At 42.6% G+C, this 24,354-nt stretch overlaps 1 protein-coding gene across 2 annotated transcripts in view; it reads left to right on the top strand.

Annotated features, from left to right (window-relative positions):
- The window catches only part of PLCH2 (phospholipase C eta 2), a 741,045-nt gene that overhangs the window by 597,352 nt on the left and 119,339 nt on the right, over positions 1-24,354 (top strand). For both annotated transcript variants that reach the window (XM_040427397.1, XM_040427403.1), the window contains exons 9-11: positions 1,564-1,684; positions 5,119-5,290; positions 16,568-16,675. In XM_040427397.1, coding sequence (XP_040283331.1) covers positions 1,564-1,684; positions 5,119-5,290; positions 16,568-16,675 — 401 coding nt within the window. The remainder of the gene's footprint in view (positions 1-1,563; positions 1,685-5,118; positions 5,291-16,567; positions 16,676-24,354) is intronic.

Genomic DNA, 24,354 nt, shown 5'->3' with positions numbered 1-24,354 from the left:
AGCAGGGGCGTAGCTAAAGGCTCATGGGCCATGGTGCAAGAGTTCAGCTTGGGGGCCCCCTCCCTTCCCTTAGTGTTTTGTGACCAGGAAGCACATAGCCATTGTGCTGTCTGAGGCAATAATTTAAACAGCACCCCCTCATGCCAAATTCTTGACCTAACCCTTTTCATCCAGCCAGAAGTGTAACTTGACCTGCATGCACTTTTTATTATACTGGTGTCTTCTTTTGTGGCACAAGGGTCTTTGTGCCCCCTCAGGCTCCTGGGCCCAGTAGTGACTACCTCCTCTGCACCCCCTATAGCTATGCCCCTGTACAGTTTCCTTCTGTTTATTTGAAGACAATAGCATTTGTATAAAGTTGTCACCATGGGTCTAGTAGGTATCAGCCGTGTAAATGCTAAATTTAATGGGAATTTTGCATAAATACAGAATTCCTTTAATTAATCATCTGAACTATGCGCTATAGCAGTAGAAGTGGTCCAGACTCCAGTTGCATCCTCCCAATTATGGATGGTGCATGGATGTGCATCCTCCCTGAGTTACCTATGGAAGAGCCAAAAGACTAAAGGAAACAAGATTCTAGCACACCTTTTTATGATCAATTTAGGGAGGGGGCCATAGGAAGACATGTTTTATGAATTCTATCACCTCTTGTGAATAGCTGGAAAATCTTCAAGCTTCTTGATGGACACCTTAGGAGGCTGTTAAAAAAGGCTGTCCATCACAATAGCAGAACCAAAAAAGACTAAGGCTTCAGCTCACCATGCACTCCTTAGTATGGGTGCTTGAAACCAGGCTATATGTCAGATTTCAGAAATCCAGGAAGATGGTAGATGAAATATCTATATGCAGGACTTAAAATATATAATAAAATAAAGATTTTTTTATTCCATCAGGTTAAAATAGCACAAAAAAACTTTCTAGAGAAGTTTTTTGAACTTTTGTTGCGGGGTTCTTAGTCATCACTAAGTAAGTCCAAGACACATAAACATTTTCCTACCGAGTGTGATTTGTATTATTTTAACCTGATGAAATTGGATTGGTGCATAGATTTTTCCTTTTATCAAGAGCAGCTACCAAGAGCATCTCTCATTCTGGAGTACCCAACATGGAAACTGTGTAGTGCTCCGCTTCCCCTGTGTTCTCACTGCAGGGGAACTGAACACTTGCTGTCGAGTACCTCTAAGGAGCACAGCTGATTGTTGGGAGTCCCAACAGTGGGACAGACTCCGATCAACTTATTGTCAAGGGACCCTTCTAACAAAAATGTGTCGTCCTAAGCTGGTAATGTCATGAATGAAATGGTAGCTATAAGCCTGGAATTTATTCATGACCCTGGTGAACCTTTATAATATGGATATGAAATTGATAATGATATCTCATATTCACAAAGCGTCTAAAAAATGTTTTTCTTATTGTCAAATTGTGCTTTCCTTTGTTGAAACCCATGTGTTCTGCTCTGTCAGAAATGATTATTTTTTATGGAAATGTCCATGTGTTTGCTGTGTCAGATATTTCTATGAAAAAGTCCCTAACAATTTTGTTTTCCCTTCAATTTGAAAGTTGATTGCTGGGACGGACCAGATGGAGAGCCCATCGTCCATCATGGATACACCTTGACTTCCAAAATCCTGTTCAAGGACGTCATTGAAACTATTAACAAGTATGCATTCATCAGAAATGAGTAAGTATGACACATCTGGGTTCTTTCAAGTAATGTTATCCGATTTATAATACAAATGGTCTAGAAAATATTTCAACTTGGCAGCTCTGAAGTTTTCAGGTGTTGCATGGGTTTCATGAAGAGCCAATCCATCATGTCCTTGAAAGTACATAAATAACGTTTAGTAGACCTGACAACGCAGGTGGACGTCAATTTGCATTCCAGAAAAAAATTGATTTTTGCAATTTCCTTGATTATTAGGAACATTTTGTGTAATTAGTTTATCTCATTTATTTATTAGCTTTTATCCCTAAGATCCGAAAGAAACTAGAAGACAGTGTGGCCATTAGAGTTCTTGAAATCCCTGCAGATTTGTTTTATTGCTGGGGAGAAGCTGTCACTGGACATCTGCAAATGTAATATTATGCACCAGGCATTCACCTGAGTGGATGACAATATATGGGACTAAGTTCACACCATGTTTTTGCTATATACTGCTGAGGCATACATATTTTTTTTTTTTTTTTTTTACGGAGCTGGAAATATACACACTCCTACTCTCATGGGGCTTGAGCATGGGCCTTTTCCTTTCAATCTGCCTTTGCGGTAATGAAAGGTCAGATATGTTTGATTTCAACACATACACTCCATTTCTTCACTGCCAGAGGCAGTTTATTCTCCTGTCTTATTGTGAATTTTGTATATTTTTATTTTTGGTCAGGAGGCCACCGGTTCTAATATAACCCATCTCCCTGCTGTGCACCAGTCTCCTGCAGTGAGGTAGAAAACTGGACATTCTCTCTACATTAGTCCAAAACATAACTGGACATCAAGCTGTGAGAAATTATGGGATTGATTTGTGGACATTTATCTCTGTGTGAGTCTCGAAGACTCCTGGAGCTGATTTCATGTTTACTTCTGTACGGTGATACTGGCAGCTCATTGTCTGCAGGTATCAGTACTCAATAATGTCCTGTGTCCATTACAGCAATTAACAGTATAATGACTCGTGTTCTTTTGCTTCACCTCAGTTTATATCAATGTTTGTTTTCTCGGTAATGGTGTGTATGTCAAGGGTTGCTGTGTTTCTCATTTTGCCTTTCATAAAAAAAAAAAAAATGTATGAACATAGGTGTGTATAGAAAGCATAGAAATCAAGTAGGATAACTTCTCAACTTTGCATTTGTGTGACAAAAAAGTGTGCAAAAATGTAATGATAGAGATGAGCCAGTTAATTCTAAATTAATCGAATTCAACCCAAATTTTCCAAAATAATTAGTTTCAAATCTAACACACGTTTTCGGCTATTTGATTTGGGGGAACTTCTCAAATATCTCGCCGGCTCAAAAAGAACTTGAAATGGATTGGATACAGTCCCAGGAGACCTTAGAGTGTCATACACAACTTTGCAGGGCAATTGGAACACTTTAGATTTGGGTCAAATTTATTAGTAACTGAATAAACTTGCCCAACCAATTCAGCCAAATCGATTCAGCGTCAACTTTCAAGAAATGTACTCATCACTAGTAATAGTTTCTTGAGATGTTCCCTAAATGATAAGTTGTTAACTCTATGTGCAGTAGCTGTTCTTAAAGGGATCATACATCTTAGATAGTTGACAGCTGAGTGTCCTTTTGACTGGTGGCAGCTTATCTCCCCTGAGAACAAAAAGATTTTAACATGTCTGACTCTTCAGGACATCTCGATACAACTTAGATGTCCCACCAAAACCGCAGGGGAAATTTAGCCAACATTCTTCTCAAGGATCTAGCCACCTTTAGTAATGTCTCTTCTAAGGAACTGGGAGATAACCTTTATGGTCACCATATCTTTCACATGGATTTCCATGCCACCTTAGATATCTGAGTACCAAATATGCTTAGATATGCAGTGATACGTTCCTTCGTCTTGCATTACTTCATGTTTTCATTTGCTGTTTAGGGTGAAAGAAAACTTGGTGACTTGCCATTTGCGAGCTACAATAACTGCCACATTTACATATCATTGTCACTCTTTTCTAGGAACAAAAAAAACCTTTTTAGGCAAATACATACTGTAGATGAGGAGGACAACCTGCTCCATCATCTTAAGGGGGGGGGAGTCTGTCAAAAGGAAATTCACGGTTAAATCATGCAAGGTACCCTGAGGACTAGCTCAGCTGAATGTAATGATAACCTTCATTTAGGAATATGCTTCATTCTGGAGAAAAAGTACTGTTAATCCATATGTAAATGAGCAATTATGTGAATGGAGAGTAAGACCAAGCCACTCTGTGCTCCCTAGCGCCTTCTGCTTCCTCTGCCAGCCCCTTCCTCTCCTTGCTTCACAGGATGAGATGACTATGCTGGAACCTGACTCTGTCAATCAGAAAGAATAGGGAGGAGCTGGCAGAAGAATCAGGAGGAGCAAGGGTGCACAGAGTGTTTTTTTGGGCCACCCTCAGTGCACTTAACTTCTCATTTGCTTATAGATTAAAAGTACTATTTTCCAGAATGAAACAACAGGTTGCTAAGTGAAAAGGATCATTACATTGAGCCAAGCTATCCCTGGAAGCCTGGTTTAACCATGAACTATGACCGATGCCATTCACTTCACAAACAAAATGGCACTAAATAGAGTTTCCCTCATAAAAGCCAGCTGTCCCAGAAGTTTGGCTTAATTACGGCAGAAGAAACCACCGGTGATCCGCTGTTATTTCTAGGGAAAACCAGGTGTGGTATATTTTGCTGCGGCCAAAATATAACATTACATACTGGCCGTTTAACACAGATGGCCCAGGAACCAGAACAAGACTCGTAGAGGGGTGCTTTGAGTCTGGATCCCATTTATGACCTCCATAAGCTCTATTAGGAATCTGCAAAGGGCTTGTCTTTATAAAAGGACAATTCCCACTCCCTCCGTGTTTCCCGATGGTGGTGGGCATGGTACACAAATTTCTAGAGAGAAGAAAATCTGACTATGTATTATGGTGCTGTGTATTAAAAGAGAATTTTCTGCAATCACTTAAATAATATATGGTCGTTTACACTGAGAAATCATTAACATAATTGTGAACATTCATCACAATAATTGCTCCATATACAGTAAATGGGCTCATAGGCTGCCTCTAATCATTAAAAATGAATGCATGGTATCATTTTTTTTATATCTGCTTTGAATAGTATAGTAGATTACGCTATTCCATACAGTATCAGGATGTCCTTTTGCTATTTATTGGGTCAGCTGGTCTATATGGAGCTTCACACCAAAAATAGGCAAAAAAAGGTGATGTGAAGAGCGCCTAAACAGTCCTGTAGTAATACCGGAGCAGGGATTCTCATGTTTTATTATGTATAATTTACATTACTGGCTAGAAAAACTGTATTGATTTCTGTTTTGCTGACACAATCATTGTTCTAAAGGCTAAATGAGGATTTATTATGTGACAGCTTTTCTGTTATGTTGTGCCTTCGCAGATACCCTGTCATCTTGTCCATTGAAAATCACTGTAGTGTGCTGCAGCAAAAGAAAATGGCTCAGTATTTGATTGAAATCCTGGGAGACAAGTTAGATCTTTCTAATGTGCTTAATGGGGATTCAACAAAGCTTCCTTCTCCGGAAACCCTGAAAGGGAAGATCTTAGTGAAGGTAAATGGATGAATTCATGAATAGATAAATGACGATGACTGCAGAAGGATCAGTCCGTAATATGGACGCAATTGAGGAAATGTATTGGATTCCGAGTCTGCCTGGGTCTCCTGTTTATAACTTCCTTCTCTTGGGTATATTTTACCAGTGAGGGTCCTGCTGAACTGTGGCCCGGTATCTTCTAATTGGTCATATATTCATCTTCTTCTAAACCACTGTAATCAGTGAAAAGGAAGGTTGTGACAGATACAGTTTAATATTTTATTCACATCATAGACCTGTATCACAGACTTCAAATTCTGTCACTGTAAAGTCCAAGACTCTATGGCAGTTAACTTCTTAATATACCGTTATAATGGTTAAAAAAATATATATATTTTTTCCACTAGAGGGAGCTTACTGCGTACAGTTTATTATTGACTTTAATATATAGACAGTATGCAGACAGCTCCAAAGCTCCCTCTAGTGGCAGTTGCAGTCAAGTAGCATGTAGAATTTTAAATCTGTGTGTATTTACACATTTCGGAGCTCTGCTTCAGGAAAACAGTCTGACCATTATACAGAAAGTAATCAGCAGAGAAAGCAAGTTGCAGATTCACTTTATGGTACAATACCTGTTATTTTAGTGAACGAGTTGTAGTACCGAACACAGAATCCTCGGATACATTGTGCTTTATAAATATTGTGAAAGTCTACTGTCGTCTTGCACATCCAGTGGCAATGACTGAAGTAGGGGCTGCACTAAGGTTATAAACCTTAAAGGGGTTTGTTAGGAGTATAGTAGTAATCCCTTTTAGGTTCACACCAGCTTGAGAGAGAGAGACCACAATGGAGTATGATAGAACTGAATATTTTACTCAAGAACTTCTTCAGCAAGTGGTTCAGTACAGATATCTAATATCGCCTATTTATTAACAGGAACACAAGCAAACTGGTAGCTCAAACAGTTATTAACGGTGACAGTATGTTTCTAGATTATTCCAATGTTCTTTATCCACCACCAAGGCACTCCTAGATATCAGCCAGTGCACAATGTATATGTATTTATAGTCCTATTACATGCCAAGTAAGATAACACTTAACTTTATGGTTTCCCTCTGGTTCTTCCTGGGCAGAGGATGTATCTCCTGCATTGATGATGTTTCAGGTGTATAGCATCAAATTAGGCCCAAGTGCGGCCTGCTTTGGATAAAGTCTCTGTGTGTAGTCTGCACTTGTTGGAGGAAGCTTCTCTTCTCAAAGCAGATGATCAACTTATATCATCCTGATTTGTAGCCTTGCAGGACTTTATGCAATCTTCTATTCTCTGAGCTCTCTCTCCTCTCTGCTCCTCTGCCTCTCAGCCAGAACTTTCCTGTCCTTTCCAGGAAGTGACATCATCCAGAATCTTCCTACAATTAATGTCCAAAATAGATGCAAGGTCTTGCCCCTAGATGGCAGCAGTGCACCAGTAATGGCATTGGAATGCACAAGTCAATATTGTTTTGAAGGGGGTTTGCCACTATCAAACTTGTACCCAGTGGCCTGTGAGGAAGAGGGGCCTGCAGTGGAGGAGAGGCCCCGTCCCCTAATTTCTCCTGTCTATCTTTCTAAAGCTAGAGGACCTTTGATGATGTCATCACAGGTCCTGTAAGGGAACTGCACAGTGTAAAGTGTAGTTCCCAGGTTAGAACAGTGCATCTGCCAGGACCTGTGATGACATCATCTTCAACATCACAGGTTCTGCAGGATCTAGCAAAGGAACTGCACCAAAAATGATGTAGTTCCTAGGTTTGAAAGGTACATCTGCCAGGACCTGTGATAACATCATCACAGGTCCTTCAACCACTAACAGCAAGTATTAGAAGTTCACAATCAGCTCTGCATTGATCCATACAGACTGGAATGGAGTGGTAAGAGGAGGTCCTCCACTTCTTGTCATTTACCCCCCCCCCCCCATGCCCTGTTTTTACTTATTGCTCACTCATGTCTAATACTTCAGACAGATACAGTGACCACTACCTCATGTACCTCACACAGTGACCATAATGTATAACTGACCACATATTTCTGTAAACACTGCATCTACAGTATTATACCTTGTATGTCTCACATCAATACACTGCTCTGTATATATGTGTGTGTGTGTGTGTATATATAACAAAAAAAGAGAGAAAAGAAAAGACAGCAGCACTCTATAGGTATGCCAGGTGCAAATCCTGCAATGGTTACTGGACAAGGAACGGTAAAGTAAAGCAGCAAAATGAAGGCAGCACTCCGGTCTTCAAGTGAAAAAAGTGGATTTTATTACACCCAACAGCAATGCAGCATTTCAGCTCTCTCAATGGAGCCTTTGTCAAGCTTATATATATTACAAAAATGGGCAGCACTCCAAAGTAAAAAAGCAAGGAGAGAAAGGCTCTATTGTTAAGCTAAAATGTCGCTGTACCACTTGGGTGAATAAACGGTCTTTTTTACTTGCTGCCCTTTTTTGTATTTTATACTTTGGGTATTTGCTTATTCCCATTGGGCTTTGCACCTACAGTATATATTACCTACATTTTTAGTCAGTGCTGCCATTTTTTATATATATATATATATATATATATATATATATATATATATTGCATATATTACACAGTATTATAGATGCAACATGTACAGATTTATAGTATATCCAGCAGTGTACTGATATGTGAGATACGAGGTATAATAGATGCAGTGTGTATAGATATATAGTATATACAGCAGTGTACTGATATGTGAGGTACACGCTGTAATTTATACCTCATGTCAATACACTGCTGTATTTACTATATACCTGTACACACTGCATCTATTATACCTCGTACCTCACATTACACTACTGTATATACTGTATACACTGCATATATTATACCGCGTACCTCACATAACTGTACACTGCTGTATATACTATATACCTGTACACACTGCATCTATTATAGCTCTTTTGTGTGCCAGGGCTGTTTTGTAATCCCAATCCGGCCCTGATGGCATATATTATAAAACGCAGCAGCAAGCATAGTTCATGGAACAAAGAGAGAGGCCTGGAATGGGTAGTGGGAGGGGCTATGAAAGGGGAATGAGGGCCCAATTTAGATTCTTGCTATGGGGCCCAGTGATTTCTATATACGCCCTGCTTGTACCCCTTACAGGTTGTCCTATGACTAATTAAAATAAAAATTGCAAATCAGTTATTATATAGTACATGACAATCTTTCTAACAAATCTAGAACCAGCCCTGTACCTCACACAGATCTAGATATCTCCCCCCCATTTATTGCTGCAATTGTTACATTTATTTCAAGCTGGCAGCTCAGGTTGCTTGCGTGTCTTTTCTGCTGCAGCTCTCTCCCTATCACAGTTCAGAAGTGTGCCCTTTCTTCTGCAGCTATTAAGGAAAAGTAAGGAAAAGAACAAACAGCAGGTGGCGCTAAACAAATACATTTCATTGTATAACTTAATGACTATGCTACATTTCTAATTACCAGCCTTTAGTTTTGTAATGGCAGCAGGGCCCGGTGCAGTCACTGTATTCTATTGCATCGGGCCCCGCTCACTGTACTAATGGCATCTACTGTAACTTCAGGCAGACAATGGTTAACTATAGATATGTTAGATCCAGCACTGAGCAGCCTGTACTTACGATCATAGCAGGCTGGAGGCAGGAGGCTGGGCGGGCGGGCACTGGCAGCGCAACTTCCTACGTCAGTACAGGCTGCTCAGTGCTGGATTGAACATATCTATAGTTAACCATTGTCTGCCTGAAGTTACAGTAGATGCCATTAGTACAGTGAGCGGGGCCCATTGCAATGGAATACAATGACTGCACTGGGCCCCCGCTGCCATTTAAAAACTAGTGTAGATGCCAGCCCCCACCCCCTGTATTGGGGGTCATTCACAGTGGTTGACACTGTTATTGGGGGGGGGGGGGATCTGTGGATGTCAAATAGCATAAGATGCTATTTATCTGTCATCCACAGATCCCCACCCATAGCAGTGTCATGCCATCCACAGACGCCCCCATAACAGTGCCATCCACAGACGCCCCCATAACAGTGCCATCCACAGACGCCCCCATAACAGTGCCAGCCACAGGCTACCATTAGTTCAAAGCCCACCAAAAGCCCACCTTTTGGTTCAAAATATATTTTTTCTTATTTTCCTCCTCAAAAACCTAGGTGCGTCTTATGGGCCGGTGCGTCTTATAGGGCGAAAAATATGATACATGCAGTTACTAAAGTATTCAGATACAGGTTCTAGTTTGAAAAAATGTTTAATATTTTTTCATGGGACAACCCTTTTAAGAAGGGCTTCAGGTAATGACTTAACCAGGAATTGCATTTATTATATGTGGTTGCATCACTATGGATCTATTTGTTGGAAAATATTCCCCATATTGTTATTCAAATGCCAAATTTAACCGTTGAATGTCTGATTTATTAAGTGTTCTAGTTATGTTCCAATTCTATACACAAGTGATTGTAGACCTTTATAAAATATGCTATCCTTTCAAAGTAGTTTACACGTCTCGAATATTCCTTGCTCAATTTATCTGCATTAAAGTTCCCCCAAGTGACCTACTTCATCATACAACTCATCATGTGACATCCCGGTCAATACAAATGGCATCTAAAAGATCAATAAAACCCTTGTGCTGACCAAGTCAAAGTGGAATGTCAAGAATGTTTTTAACAGCCATCGCTAAAGGGCTAGACCTGCCATCTGAAGCGTCTTGTAGCTGTGGACAAATGCATTGACAATTCGCAAATTTGATACAGAATAAATCTTGTAGTTGAAGGGGTTTTCTGGGACTTATATATTGCTGACCTGTCCTATGGATTGGTCATCAATATCAGATTGGCACCCTCGCTGATCAGCTGTTTAGGCAGCTGCCAGTGGACGGAGTTGGAGGCAGAATACTCTGTCCACTGAGTAGTATCTGGTGCCAACCTACTGCAGCTCAACTCCTGTTCTCGTGGCACGTGCATTACACAAGAAAGGAGCCTTCTGCTTCCACCTATGTCCACTCTATAATTTCTAGTGCTAACAGCTGTCTAAAACGGCTGATAGATGGGGGTGCTGGGTGTCAGATCCCTACAAATCTGGTATTGATGACCGATCCAGAGGACAGGTCATCAATATCTATGTGCTAAGAAACCCCTTTTAAGTTGGCTACACACTATATAAGTGCATAAGCCCAACCCACTGATTTTGGCAGGAGGTGGCCTGACCATCTAATGTGTATGAGGCCTCCCAACTCTCCCTTGACATCCTACCCATTCTGGATTTAAACTCCCGATCCTTTGTTTAGCGAGGAAATAAGCCACTGCCCAGCATCATTCTCCCCTCTCCTATTCACTAGCATGCATATCTAATAGGGGATCGGGAGAGATAGGTGTAAGCCAAACTTTGGACCAACAGCTAACTCTTACAGGGAGTGCAGAATTATTAGGCAAGTTGTATTTTTGAGGATTAATTTTATTATTGAACAACAACCATGTTCTCAATGAACCCAAAAAACTCATTAATATCAAAGCTGAATATTTTTGGAAGTAGTTTTTAGTTTGTTTTTAGTTTTAGCTATTTTAGGGGTATATCTGTGTGTGCAGGTGACTATTACTGTGCATAATTATTAGGCAACTTAACAAAAAACAAATATATACCCATTTCAATTATTTATTTTTACCAGTGAAACCAATATAACATCTCAACATTCACAAATATACATTTCTGACATTCAAAAAAACAAATCAGTGACCAATATAGCCACCTTTCTTTGCAAGGACACTCAAAAGCCTGCCATCCATGGATTCTGTCAGTGTTTTGATCTGTTCACCATCAACATTGCGTGCAGCAGCAACCACAGCCTCCCAGACACTGTTCAGAGAGGTGTACTGTTTTCCCTCCTTGTAAATCTCACATTTGATGATGGACCACAGGTTCTCAATGGGGTTCAGATCAGGTGAACAAGGAGGCCATGTCATTAGATTTTCTTCTTTTATACCCTTTCTTGCCAGCCACGCTGTGGAGTACTTGGACGCGTGTGATGGAGCATTGTCCTGCATGAAAATCATGTTTTTCTTGAAGGATGCAGACTTCTTCCTGTACCACTGCTTGAAGAAGGTGTCTTCCAGAAACTGGCAGTAGGACTGGGAGTTGAGCTTGACTCCATCCTCAACCCGAAAAGGCCCCACAAGCTCATCTTTGATGATACCAGCCCAAACCAGTACTCCACCTCCACCTTGCTGGCGTCTGAGTCGGACTGGAGCTCTCTGCCCTTTACCAATCCAGCCACGGGCCCATCCATCTGGCCCATCAAGACTCACTCTCATTTCATCAGTCCATAAAACCTTAGAAAAATCAGTCTTGAGATATTTCTTGGCCCAGTCTTGACGTTTCAGCTTGTGTGTCTTGTTCAGTGGTGGTCGTCTTTCAGCCTTTCTTACCTTGGCCATTTCTCTGAGTATTGCACACCTTGTGCTTTTGAGCACTCCAGTGATGTTGCAGCTCTGAAATATGGCCAAACTGGTGGCAAGTGGCATCTTGGCAGCTGCACGCTTGACTTTTCTCAGTTCATGGGCAGTTATTTTGCGCCTTGGTTTTTCCACACGCTTCTTGCGACCCTGTTGACTATTTTGAATGAAACGCTTGATTGTTCGATGATCACGCTTCAGAAGCTTTGCAATTTTAAGAGTGCTGCATCCCTCTGCAAGATATCTCACTATTTTTGACTTTTCTGAGCCTGTCAAGTCCTTCTTTTGACCCATTTTGCCAAAGGAAAGGAAGTTGCCTAATAATTATGCACACCTGATATAGGGTGTTGATGTCATTAGACCACACCCCTTCTCATTACAGAGATGCACATCACCTAATATGCTTAATTGGTAGTAGGCTTTCGAGCCTATACAGCTTGGAGTAAGACAACATGCATAAAGAGGATGATGTGGTCAAAATACTCATTTGCCTAATAATTCTGCACTCCCTGTATATGGTCACTTTAGTGATTGTAGATAGTCATATTTAAACACATGATTCCTTACTTGTACTACCAAGGCAGCTGGATATTAGATAGCCTTAAAGGGGTATTCCCAATTGGGACATTTATGGCATATAGATAAAAATATGCCGTGAATGTCCATTAGTTGCTAGTCCCACCTATGGAACCTGCTCTTTCCTCAAGAATAGGGCCCCAAAGTGAATGAAGAGCAAACCACAGGTTAATGTATGGCTCCTCTATATACCGATATAGGGCTTCCAAAAATATCACAAGCGCTGGCTCGGCTATTTTGACAAGTCCCATAGCATTGAATTGAGAGGACTTGTATGTGAGTTTTATAACTATGACACTTGAATCACAAATAGGTTCTATACGAAGAATCTTTGAGCCAGTGAAGTGCCCTCACAATCGTAAAAATCCTCATTTTCCATCCTGTCTTCATGGTTGAGCAGCAGTATACTGATGTTTTTTTTTATTTTCAGAGATAATTTGTTAATGTGTTTGTGTCATGGCTCTTCTTTGATGACAATGAAAGGGGCGCCTCCAGCCGCGCAGCGTACACAACCCTTCATTTAACCCTTGTGCTCATTTTTTTCTCTCTCCCCACTGCTCGGCTTTTAGAATAGATATTCTAGGTCATCCATGGAAGCGTAGTGAATAGGACCAGGTCTAATTAATGGCGCTGTGTAATAGCCGTTTTCTCCATTGTACGGTGAACCCAGGTGATTATCTAGTACAGCGTTGCTCCTGCCAAGAACCATGTGAAGGGTGAATTGCTCCCCTGACTGCAGAGCTTTGCATGTAAACATATTGAAGAAAACAAGTTACTTATCTTGTTACCCTTGAGAGCCATTATTTAAAAAAAAATTGTTTAGAGGATTTGGAAGTACAAGCCTTCTAATTTTCTTTACTACTTGCTAGTTACAATTTTTAGTTTGGTCCATTTTAGAAATGAGCAAATCAATTCATACAATCGATTCATTCATCAAACAGAGTTCTTGAGCAGCTAAGGGCTGTACAAATCGATTGGCTCATTTCTAGTCCTTTTTCAATATACACTGCTCAAAAAAATAAAGGGAACACAAAAATAACACATCCTAGATCTGAATTAATTAAATATTCTTTTGAAATACTTTGTTCTTTACATAGTTGAATGTGCTGACAACAAAATCACACAAAAATAAAAAAATGGAAATCAAATTTTTCAACCCATGGAGGTCTGGATTTGGAGTCACACTCAAAATTAAAGTGGAAAAACACACTACAGGCTGATCCAACTTTGATGTAATGTCCTTACAACAAGTCAAAATGAGGCTCAGTAGTGTGTGTGGCCTCCACGTGCCTGTATGACCTCCCTACAATGCTTGTGCATGCTCCTGATGAGGTGGCGGACGGTCTCCTGAGGGATCTCCTCCCAGACCTGGACTAAAGCATCTGCCAACTCCTGGACAGTCTGTGGTGCAGCGTGACGTTGGTGGATAGAGCGAGACATGATGTCCCAGATGTGCTCAATTGGATTCAGGTCTGGGGAACGGGCGGGTCAGTCCATAGCATCAATGCCTTCGTCTTGCAGGAACTGCTGACACACTCCAGCCACATGAGGTCTAGCATTATCTTGCATTAGGAGGAACCCAGGGCCAACCGCACCAGCATATGGTCTCACAAGGGGTCTGAGGATCTCATCTCGGTACCTAATGGCAGTCAGGCTACCTCTGGCGAGCACATGGAGGGCTGTGCGGCCCTCCAAAGAAATGCCACCCCACACCATTACTGACCCAATGTCAAACCGGTCATGCTGGAGGATGTTTCAGGCAGCAGAACGTTCTCCACGGCGTCTCCAGACTCTGTCACGTCTCTCACATGTGCTCAGTGTGAACCTGCTTTCATCTGTGAAGAGCACAGGGCGCCAGTGGCGAATTTGCCAATCTTGGTGTTCTCTGGCAAATGGCAAACGTCCTGCACGGTGTTGGGCTGTAAGCACAACCCCCACCTGTGGACGTCGGGCCCTCATATCACCCTCATGGAGTCTGTTTCTGACCGTTTGAGCAGACACATGCACATTTGTGGCCTGTTGGAGGTCATTTTGCAGGGCTCTGGCAGTGCTCCTTCTGTTCCTCCTTGCACAAAGGCGGAGGTAGCGGTCCTGCTGCTGGGTTGTTGCCCTCCTACGGCCTCCTCCACGTCTCCTGATGTACTGGCCTGTCTCTTGGTAGCGCCTCCATGCTTTGGACACTACGCTGACAGACACAGCAAACCTTCTTGCCACAGCTCGCATTGATGTGCCATCCTGGATAAGCTGCACTACCTGAGCCACTTGTGTGGGTTGTAGACTCCGTCTCATGCTACCACTAGAGTGAAAGCACCGCCAGCATTCAAAAGTGACCAAACCATCAGCCAGGAAGCATAGGAACTGAGAAGTGGTCTGTGGTTACCACCTGCAGAACCACTCCTTTATTAGGGGTGTCTTGCTAATTGCCTATAATTTCCACCTGTTGTCTATCCCATTTGCACAACAGCATGTGAAATTGATTGTCACTCAGTGTTGCTTCCTAAGTGGACAGTTTGATTTCACAGAAGTGTGATTGACTTGGAGTTACATTGTGTTGTTTAAGTGTTCCCTTTATTTTTTTGAGCAGTGTATATGCAGTGAAGAAAGCAACTCTTTGAAAAGACCACCCCCCAATTTAGACCAGATTTTCCCCATGTTCTGTGTATATTGATCTCTTCTTTGAGTAGACCGATTACAAACCACATGCAATGAAATCTCTGTCGTATTGCCGTCAGGTCAGCATCACCACAGAATATTGCAATTTTTTAATTTTTTTGTAAAAGTTATTTAGTAGGACAGTCTGAGAGCAAAAATGTATTTTCTGAAGTTCAAAACTTTTCTATCTGTCAAAAAATATATTAGGTATTTCGCTCTAATGATCATCTTCACCAATGAACGATCATCTTCTCTCCACTTTTCTGGATTTTATGTGACAATCCGAGGGCGAGTATGCTCTCATAACATGGACAGAGGTGTGTTTATAACATGCACATCCCTTCCCCTGGTAGCATCAGGGGCATAGTTATAGGGAGACGCTGCTTTGGGTCCCAAACTCAGAAGGGGCCCCCTCAGGAGGAGGACTAAAAGATGTTATTGTCAGGACCCCTCAACAGTATTATACAATGACATTATATACAGTGACACTGTCAGAAACGGGCGGAGCAGCTTTCTGGGTCTCGTCTGAGAGCTCAATCTTGACTAGCCACAGGAGTGGGGGTTGCACATGAGTTGGGGGTTGCAAAGAAGTTGCTGAGGGGAAGGCCTGTTCAAAAGATTGCTGTGGGGCAGAGTCCATTCTAGTTACACCACTGGGTAACATGCACAGTTAAGCTGGGCATACACATAAGACAATGGTCAGCTGCCAGACACCCCTAGCAGTTGAAATCCAAGATACCCGTTAATACCTCATCTCCCCTGACATCAGCTATCTGGGGAGAAATCAGGAAGCAGGTCTAATGTGTATTACAGGCTTTACACAGTAAGAGCAGTGACTATGACCTTTCCTCTCTCTGTAGCCTGTCCGCATGTCTCCCACTGACCCTTCCATCTCCTCACATGAGAGTAGGCTGAATAGGGGCTCCTTAAGCCTTCTCTATCTCAGTCTGTATAGCAGCTAGACATATTAGGTCTTGTTTTAAAGCAAATAATCAAGGTGATACCTGCAGATTTCATTCTTAACCTGGTTTCTTTCTTGTTTTAAAGTTTAGATTACTAAAAAGTGTGTCTTATAGTCAAAATGCTGCTCATTCTGCTGACAGTTCTTTCTCTCCTGAAACCCCAATATACATACAATATCAGTTTGGCAAACTGTGTGTATGCTTTCAATGGGCAAGAAGGAGAATGGTATTGCCAGATACCTCTGGAGGCGTCTTATCTCACAGGAGAACAAAAACATCTGTCAAAAGCTTCAGTTTGCTCAATCCTTGATGATTTTCAATGCAAATTTGCACAAGTTCCCCTCCCCACACCATATGTCTTCTCAGTTGAATACCACTAAAAATGGTACTCTTGGTAGGTCTGATAAGTATTAACAATTTCTGACCTTGAACTAAAATGTATCATTTCTTTGAATTACTAACTCCGATAACTAGCCATAATGGTATTAGCAAAATGGTCACCTGGTCTTTTCATATAACGTTATGGTTTCTTATGATATTTCGAGGGTATATATGGAACATAAAGTATAAGAAAAAAAGATGATGATTGATAATGAATTATCTCGTTTTAGGGAAAGAAACTTCCAGCCAGTATTAGTGATGATGCGGAAGAAGGAGAAGTCTCGGATGAAGACAGTGCCGATGAGATAGACGATGACTGCAAGCTAATTAATGGCGATGTATGTAAGATAAGATTGTAGACTGTGTATGGGCTGTAAGTAACAGAAATGTCACACAGGGCAATCTGATAAACTTTACCCAATTATCAGTATATACTCGATTCTTAGCTATTTATGATTTCCTGTGAATTTCTGCTGCAGAGACTAATTTTATGTCTATAGAAGTTTCTCAAGCTGCTAACATTAGGTTGTTACTGCTCACCCCATCTTATGATTTTTGTCACATACCTGTGTAGTTATATTTTCTGAAATCAAGATGCTACAGTCAGTAACTTTCTGAAAACCATTACTGAATATTCATATTTGTACCCTACAGGCAGGAGCAGACTCTGCCACCACATAATCCAAACAAACGCTTGGGGCCCCTGATTGCTGGGGCCCCAAGCATTTTTTTGGATTGTGTGGTGGTAGAGTCTGCTCCTGCCTGTAGGGTACAAATATGAATATTCAGTAATGGTTTTCAGAAAGTTACTGACTTGGCCAGCAATCAGGGGGCCCTCTGCTGGCCACAAACAGCTGAAAAATCGACTAAAGGGGTGTACAGGGGCCAGCAAAAAAAAAGGGGTTCCTTCCCAGCTGTATAACAGTAGCAGAGCAGTGCCCAGTCTGCATTGCTAAGATGAGAATGGGGCTTAGTGGACAAACAGGGGCAGAGTTTAGTGGTGCGGTGGGGCCACCAGGCATAACTTTGCTTTGGGCCCCACAAATGTGTGATTATATACGGTATGTATAGGGAGAGAGAGAGAACTTTTTCCTAGAAAGACCTGAGTGAGGAAGATACCCCCAGGTTCTTACCACGAAGGCTATATATACACACACGACACAACCATAGTTTTGGTCCATGTGGTATCTGCATTTTTTGGGCATGGCACATGGATCCATTGATTTCTATGGGTCCACCAAAAATTCAGTTAGCTGTTCGCGTCCATGTGGCTGTTCCGCAAAATATATAACATGTCCTATTCTTGTCCATTTTTCGGACAAAAATAGCCAGTTCTAGTGAAGGGAGTGAGAAAATTGTACAGTGTCCCACAGAGGGAAGTGCTGTCAGGAGGATGGGAATGGTAGTGGTTCATGGTGGCTGTTATCACTCTGGCGCTCCCTGGGGCTGTGCAGAAGTGAATGGAGAGTGCACCCTTCTTCAGGGCACACCCTGGGCCTTTTGGGGACTCCTGCCAGGTGGTAGTTGGGGAGCCCTCAAATCTAATGAATTGTTCTGACATCATGCCCTCAGTGTAATTCATTAGATATAGGTCTGGCAGGGCACACAGCATTGTAAAGGATTATAACCCTGTGCGATCCTATCAGAGCAGCAAAATTTCAGAACAGGAAATCACACTTACATACGCAGCATGTGTCTGTCCTAAGTATGCTTCTCAATCCTCCCGAATAATCCCAAGCGTGCAACACAATTTTAATTAACTCCCTCTGTAATGCTCGGTCTGAGGAGTGCAGGTGCTAGATTGGTTGGCCAGACCGTCTATGACGTGTAGAAGATATCGGAAGTAGTTAACCCTAACGAACAGTACCTTACTGTCTGTCCAAAGCACAACCATCAGTTGTATCTGGTCTCTTCCTCTCTGTGTTCAGTAGCTTTGCCGGCAGTACAGTGTCGGGGATAGTGCTTCCCTGGTTCAGGCCTAGTTCTGTGGAGCTCTCACAGACGCTTCCTCTCTCTAGGCTTCAAACACTGAACTCTTCACCAGGAGGCGGCTTCAGCCAATCTCTTAGCAACGAACTACAAGACTGCAATACCTAACTCTATGCTGCTCATAATTATCCATCAAGAATACATAGCGTGTAGGAAAAGAACAGCAAATCTCTACAAAACCACTTGGTAGCATTAAATTAACCCTTTGCAGAGATCCTTGAGGGCACTGCAATTGCGGCATGTGCAAGGACGGTATCCGTATTTTGCGGACCCATGGTTTGCAGACCACAAAACGGATACAGTCATGTGCAACTAGCCTAAAGCATGGGTTTCTGGGTGCAGCACTTTACAAATCTGACTACCATAGGGGGTACTCTGCATCTGAGATGCCTTTTACTATGTTTGTGTATTTTCAAGCCCATGGAAAAGTTTGCTGTAAAGCTCCTTTGCATCATAGGAAGAAAAAGAGTAGAAACTTAGACCAACATGATTAGCTTTGAGTGAAGACCTACTTCAGTTCACTGATAAGGATTGTGATGTGGCCCCCAAACAAGTATGCCGTACCATTAAAATCAGTGAAAGGGTATTGATTGACACTGGGCCGTCACCCACCATTGATTGTAATTGCATGCTTTAGCCTAGCTTAGTATTGCCCAGCGGTATGACGTGATTGTCCAAACATTTACAGTCTGCTCACTAGGTTTTTTATTTTATTTTACCCATCTCGATGTCCCTTTTAGGAATTCATATTTTATATTTTTAAAATCCAGTTCTCTCTGGGTGATGTTAATCATTTCCATCGACATGGGAGGCCACTATTCTAAACCGTAGCTGTAATGAAGGATTTAATGGTTTGTATACAGGAACATGCAGTAATAATATGGAAAACCATAGAATATACTCTGCGATATCAGAGAGGTACCATATGAAAGAAAATCTGCTGCACTGACAAACCCAGCACTGCTACATCACTATTGCATATACAACATTATCACGTAAATCTGTGATTCAAGACCTATTGGTGGATCCTGGAATAAGTTACATATGCAGTATGGGCTATTGTGAACACCTGTTTAGGAGGTATGGTGACTCCAAAAACTATGTCTTCACAAAATTAGTTGTTCCTAGCAAAAGACGGACCCGGAATCTGCAATCCAGGGGCACATGGCACACTGACATTAGAGGTCAGATAATCAGACACCATTTTTATTTTTTTATCACCTAAATGGACTTGCTGATGCATGATGACTGACACTGAGTGTCCCATGATGTCCCATAGATCTGCAGAGCTGGTGCACGTCAGAAAAGCTCTCTGCTGCCCTCTAGCTGTCAGTTATCCCTTACTAATCGATTACAACACTGACGGTGTAGACTTCTTTTTTATGGCATATTAATGACAAATACGTAAATACTTATTTTACCATTATTAGGACTCACTTTATATTTTTATTCAGTCTGGCAGCATTTTTTTAGTTGTGGTGGCCAGATCCCATTCATATACTGCAGTTTTGAACTATGTGTTTTTTTTGGACGGTCGCTAAACATTCCCCTTCACTGGCTTAAATTGTTAGAAAAAAATAATAATTAAAACACCTAGGAAAAAACACATACTAAAGGCTTATGCACAAGACAATGCATCCCAGATACATAATATGCCACTGTTATAAGTCTATGGCCACTTATTGTACCTCTTTTCATAAACAGACATAATAGATGTTATAGCATATAGTAACACAGTAATATAGTTTATAAGACTGAAAAAACACATCCATCCAGTTCGGCCTGTTATCCTGCAAGTTGATCCAGAGGAAGGGAATGAAACCCTGTGAGGTAGAAGCCAATTTTCCTCACTTTAGGGCAGGGGTGGTGAACCTTTTTTCCTGCTGAGGGCCATTTGGATATTTGTAACATAGTTTGCGGGCCATACAAAATTCTCAATTTAAAAATGTAACCACTATATTTAGTCAAACATATAACTGACTTAGAGGTAAGTTACAGAAATTGTGCTTCAATTTAAACAAAATCTAGATAGCTGTATTTTTGCAGCACAAAATGGCGCCTGCATTATATATATTACATATAGTACAGGCGCCATTTTGACCAAACATGGAGTCTAATTTTCAAGTTCAGAAAGTTATTTATTTAGCTCTTTATTTGGCATTAATGGCAGCCAAGCTGTCCCTGCTTTTGTCCCTTTCTCAGTCTCAGATCTGCCCCCCCCCACATCCATCAGCCTTCTATCAGACCTCCAGCCTACATCAGCCTCAGATCAGCCCCATCAGACCCCCCAGTCTTAGATCAGACCCCCAGATTTAGATCAGACCTCCATCAGACCCTCTTAGCCTCATATCAGACCCCCATCAGACCCTCCCTAGCCTCAGATCAGCCGCCATCAGACCCACAGCCTCCGATCAGACTCCGATCAGACCCCCCAGCCTCAGATCATACCCTTACCAGACCCCCAAGCCTCAGATATGACCCCCATCAGACCCACTCAGCCTCAGATCAGACCCCCCTCAGACCCTCCCTAGCCTCAGATCAGACCCCCCCAGTCTCAAACCGAACCCCCCCAGTCTCAAACCGAACCCCCCCCAGCCTCAGATCAGACCTCCCCCCAGCCTCAGATCAGACCTCCCCCCCCGCCTCAGATCAGACCTCCCCCCCGCCTCAGATCAGACCTCCCCCCCCGCCTCAGATCAGACCTCCCCCCCGCCTCAGATCAGACCTCCCCCCCAGCCTCAGATCAGACCTCCCCCCCAGCCTCAAATCAGACCTCCCCCCCAGCCTCAGATCAGACCTCCCCCCAACCTCAGATCAGACCCCCCCCCAGCCTCAGACCACACCCCCATCAGACCCTCCCTAGCCTCAGATCAGACCCTCATCAGAGCCTCCCCAATCTCAGGTCAGCCCCCATCAGACCCCTCAGATCAGCCCCTATCAGACCCCCCAGCATCCAATCACATGATTAAAAAAATGAATAAACTAACCTCTCCAGCTCCGGACGGCGCTGCCACTTGGCAGATTCACTTACCCTCCCTGGTCTTTTTCCCGCCGCACTGTACTGTAACCTCACAACACACAGTGTCAGGTCATAGTGCACTATGTCTGGATGCTGTATGTGTCAGGACACAGAGTGGGGCTGGAAGAAGACCAGGGAATATGAGGACAGCCAGTGCAGTGCTGTTCTCCCCTCCCTTGCCTCCCGCATGCTAATGACCGCTTCCATAATGGAAGTGGTCATTAACATTTTCCCTATATGTTCTGGCAGGGGGCCACATGAATTGATCCTAGGGCCGTATGCGGCCCGCGGACCGGAGGTTCCCCAACCCTGCTTTAGGGGGAAATAATTCCTTCCTGACTCCAACCAGGCAGAATAACTCCCTGGATCAACGACCCCTCTCTAGTAGCTATAGCCTGCAATATTATTACACCCCAGAAATACATACATTGAACTCTTTTAGTGAACTCACCACCTCCTCAGGCAGAGAGTTCCATAGTCTCACTGCTCTTACCGTAAAGAATCCTCTTCTATGTTTGTGTACAAACCTTCTTTCCTCCAGACGCAGAGGATGTCCCCTCGTCACAGTCCTGGGGATAAATAGATGATGGGAGAGATCTCTGTACTGACCCCTGATATATTTATACATAGTTATTAGATCTCCCCTCAGTCGTCTTTTTTCTAAAGGGAATAACCCTAATGTTGATAATCTTTCAGGGTACTGTAGTCCACCCATTCCAGTTATTACTTTAGTTGCCCTCCTCTGTACCCTCTCCAGCTCTGCTATGTCTGCCTTGTTCACAGGAGCCCAGAACTGTACACAGTACTCCATGTGTGGTCTGACTAGTGATTTGTAAAGTGGTAGGACTATGTTCTCATCACGGGCATCTATGCCCCTTTTGATGCAACCCATTATCTTATTGGCCTATGACAGGGATGAGCAACCTCTGGCGCTCCAGCTGTTCTGAAACTAAAACTCCCAGAATCCTCCTTTCATTTATGTGGCGGTTACAAGAACAGCCAAGTAAGTGTGTGCGAAACTTGTTTACAGTCGGCGGTGCCGTGATTATTTGTATATGCTTACTGTACTTAAGAATAAAGGATCATCACCGCTTTTAAGAACAGTGCTGGTTTTCACTTTATGGAGTAAGTGCGTTTGTTTGGAGTTGTAGTTTCACAGCCGCTGAAGTGCTGAAGGTTGCCGATCCCTGGTATGTGATGTCTTATAGCACGTGAAATATCTTTGACTTAATAAAAAAGCACCCGCTACCACTCTTAAGTTCCTTTTACATGCAGCGATAATCAGGCCAATTATCAGAGCTTTTGTAGAAATACTCGTTCCTGATAATTGGGCCTTATAAAGGTGCCAAGGATCATGCTGCTCAACCAGCACCAAAAACCACAGTTTTGTCTGCAGTAGATCATTCAGTATAAGCCGAGATCTGCTGCCCAGAAACAATGATTCTCTGGGGACAAGTAATCTCAACAGTGATCAGTCGTCCCCATACAGCGGAGGTGATTGCTGCATGTAAATGCAGCTCTCATGTCCACTGACAATCAAGCAATTATCAGGAACTTTTAGTCTGTTCCCACTAATTGCAAAACTTTTGCATTCTTTGTGGTCCTGAGGGTAGGACTAGAGGGTGAGCACCTATCCATACGTGATAGGGGTGAGCCGCTGTATTCTATTTTACGATTTTTGTTCCCACTAATTGCCTGAAACATTGGTCCATGTTAAAGGACCATCAAAGTAGGTTCAGGTGCAGTAGAAAATGTCTGCTGCTGATCTGCAACCTCTATTTTCAGCCCCAACCATCTAGACTCAGAAAATCATGTCTGTATGTGGTTGTTCACATGTAGTTTCCATATCAGAGATAGGAGGAGTGGTATGCTGCTGAGCAGCAAGGATGGGCAAGTACCGATAGACCACTGTGTAGTCATCTCTGGGTCCCAAAATATCACTCCAGAAAGGAGTATATGCATTAGAGAGGTGGTGGTCTTAGTATGTGTCTCTTTCCATTGTAGTTGTGAAATGCTAAGCTGTTACCACCACACCCAGGATATTCAATGGAGAGATCCACATGTATACATGTTCACTACTAATCTGGAGTGCCAACTGGGGAGAGCAGGATACCCGTTCTCCTGATAATTGGTAGTCCTGGAAGTAGAGCCTGCACATTTGATACACCATAGACCTGTTAGATGGCAATTCCTCTAAGTTTTATTGCGGTCTTTGAGAGTTGATCAGTATGACAATGTGGCTCTTGGTCCAGAAAAGGTTGTGTGCTCCTGCTATATACAGCATACTCCTTCCTGTAGACTAATCTCCCAGACAATAGTGTAGTTAATATAAAATATTTATGGATGTAATGGTACATTTCCAGCTCGTGCCACTCCTCCCTGTATCTGAAGTCCATTTCTCTGCTCCCAGATCAATTTAGTGTTTCTGTGCTCTGTACAAACCCTTCATCAGCAGAACTGGTCTGTGGGTGATCTTGAGTTGACAGAAAGGGAATGAGGCATCATGAATTAGCATTGGGACAGAGACCCTTTAATCTCTTTTCCACTGAATATACCATAAACATCCGAATGCAGTGGGACTCGCATTGTGAAGAGAATGGGCCTCATTTGGGTGCTGCTGTGAATGGAGAGCAGGCCATGCATGTATGGCACTCTACATTCGCTGCTATGGCACTTTAAAAAATAGTCAAGTAAGCACTGTTGTCTATTTCCAAACTGGTAGTTCAAGTGTCTACAAGGAAGAGTTGATTGTGAGGGTGCCTGTTGTTGGACCACCACATATTCAATATACATGAGCCTGGAAATCTCCTTCAAACCTCCCTTGACCAAATGACCTGCCAATTTCCTGAAGTCATATGGTCTGCTTGGTAGGTTCAGTAGTGCCATCTATGAAAAGCTGTTGCTATAGGGCAGGGCTGGCCAACCTGCAACTCTCCAGCTGTTGCAAAACTGCAATTCCCACCATGCCCTGCTGTAGGCTGTAAGCAGTCTAGGCATGCTGGGAGTTGT

The sequence above is a fragment of the Bufo bufo genome, chromosome 1 (genome assembly GCF_905171765.1).
Source record: "Bufo bufo chromosome 1, aBufBuf1.1, whole genome shotgun sequence".
NCBI classification, from domain to species: domain Eukaryota; kingdom Metazoa; phylum Chordata; class Amphibia; order Anura; family Bufonidae; genus Bufo; species Bufo bufo.
The sequence above is the reverse complement of the archived record's forward strand: the minus strand, read 5'-3'. Positions and strand labels throughout refer to the sequence as shown.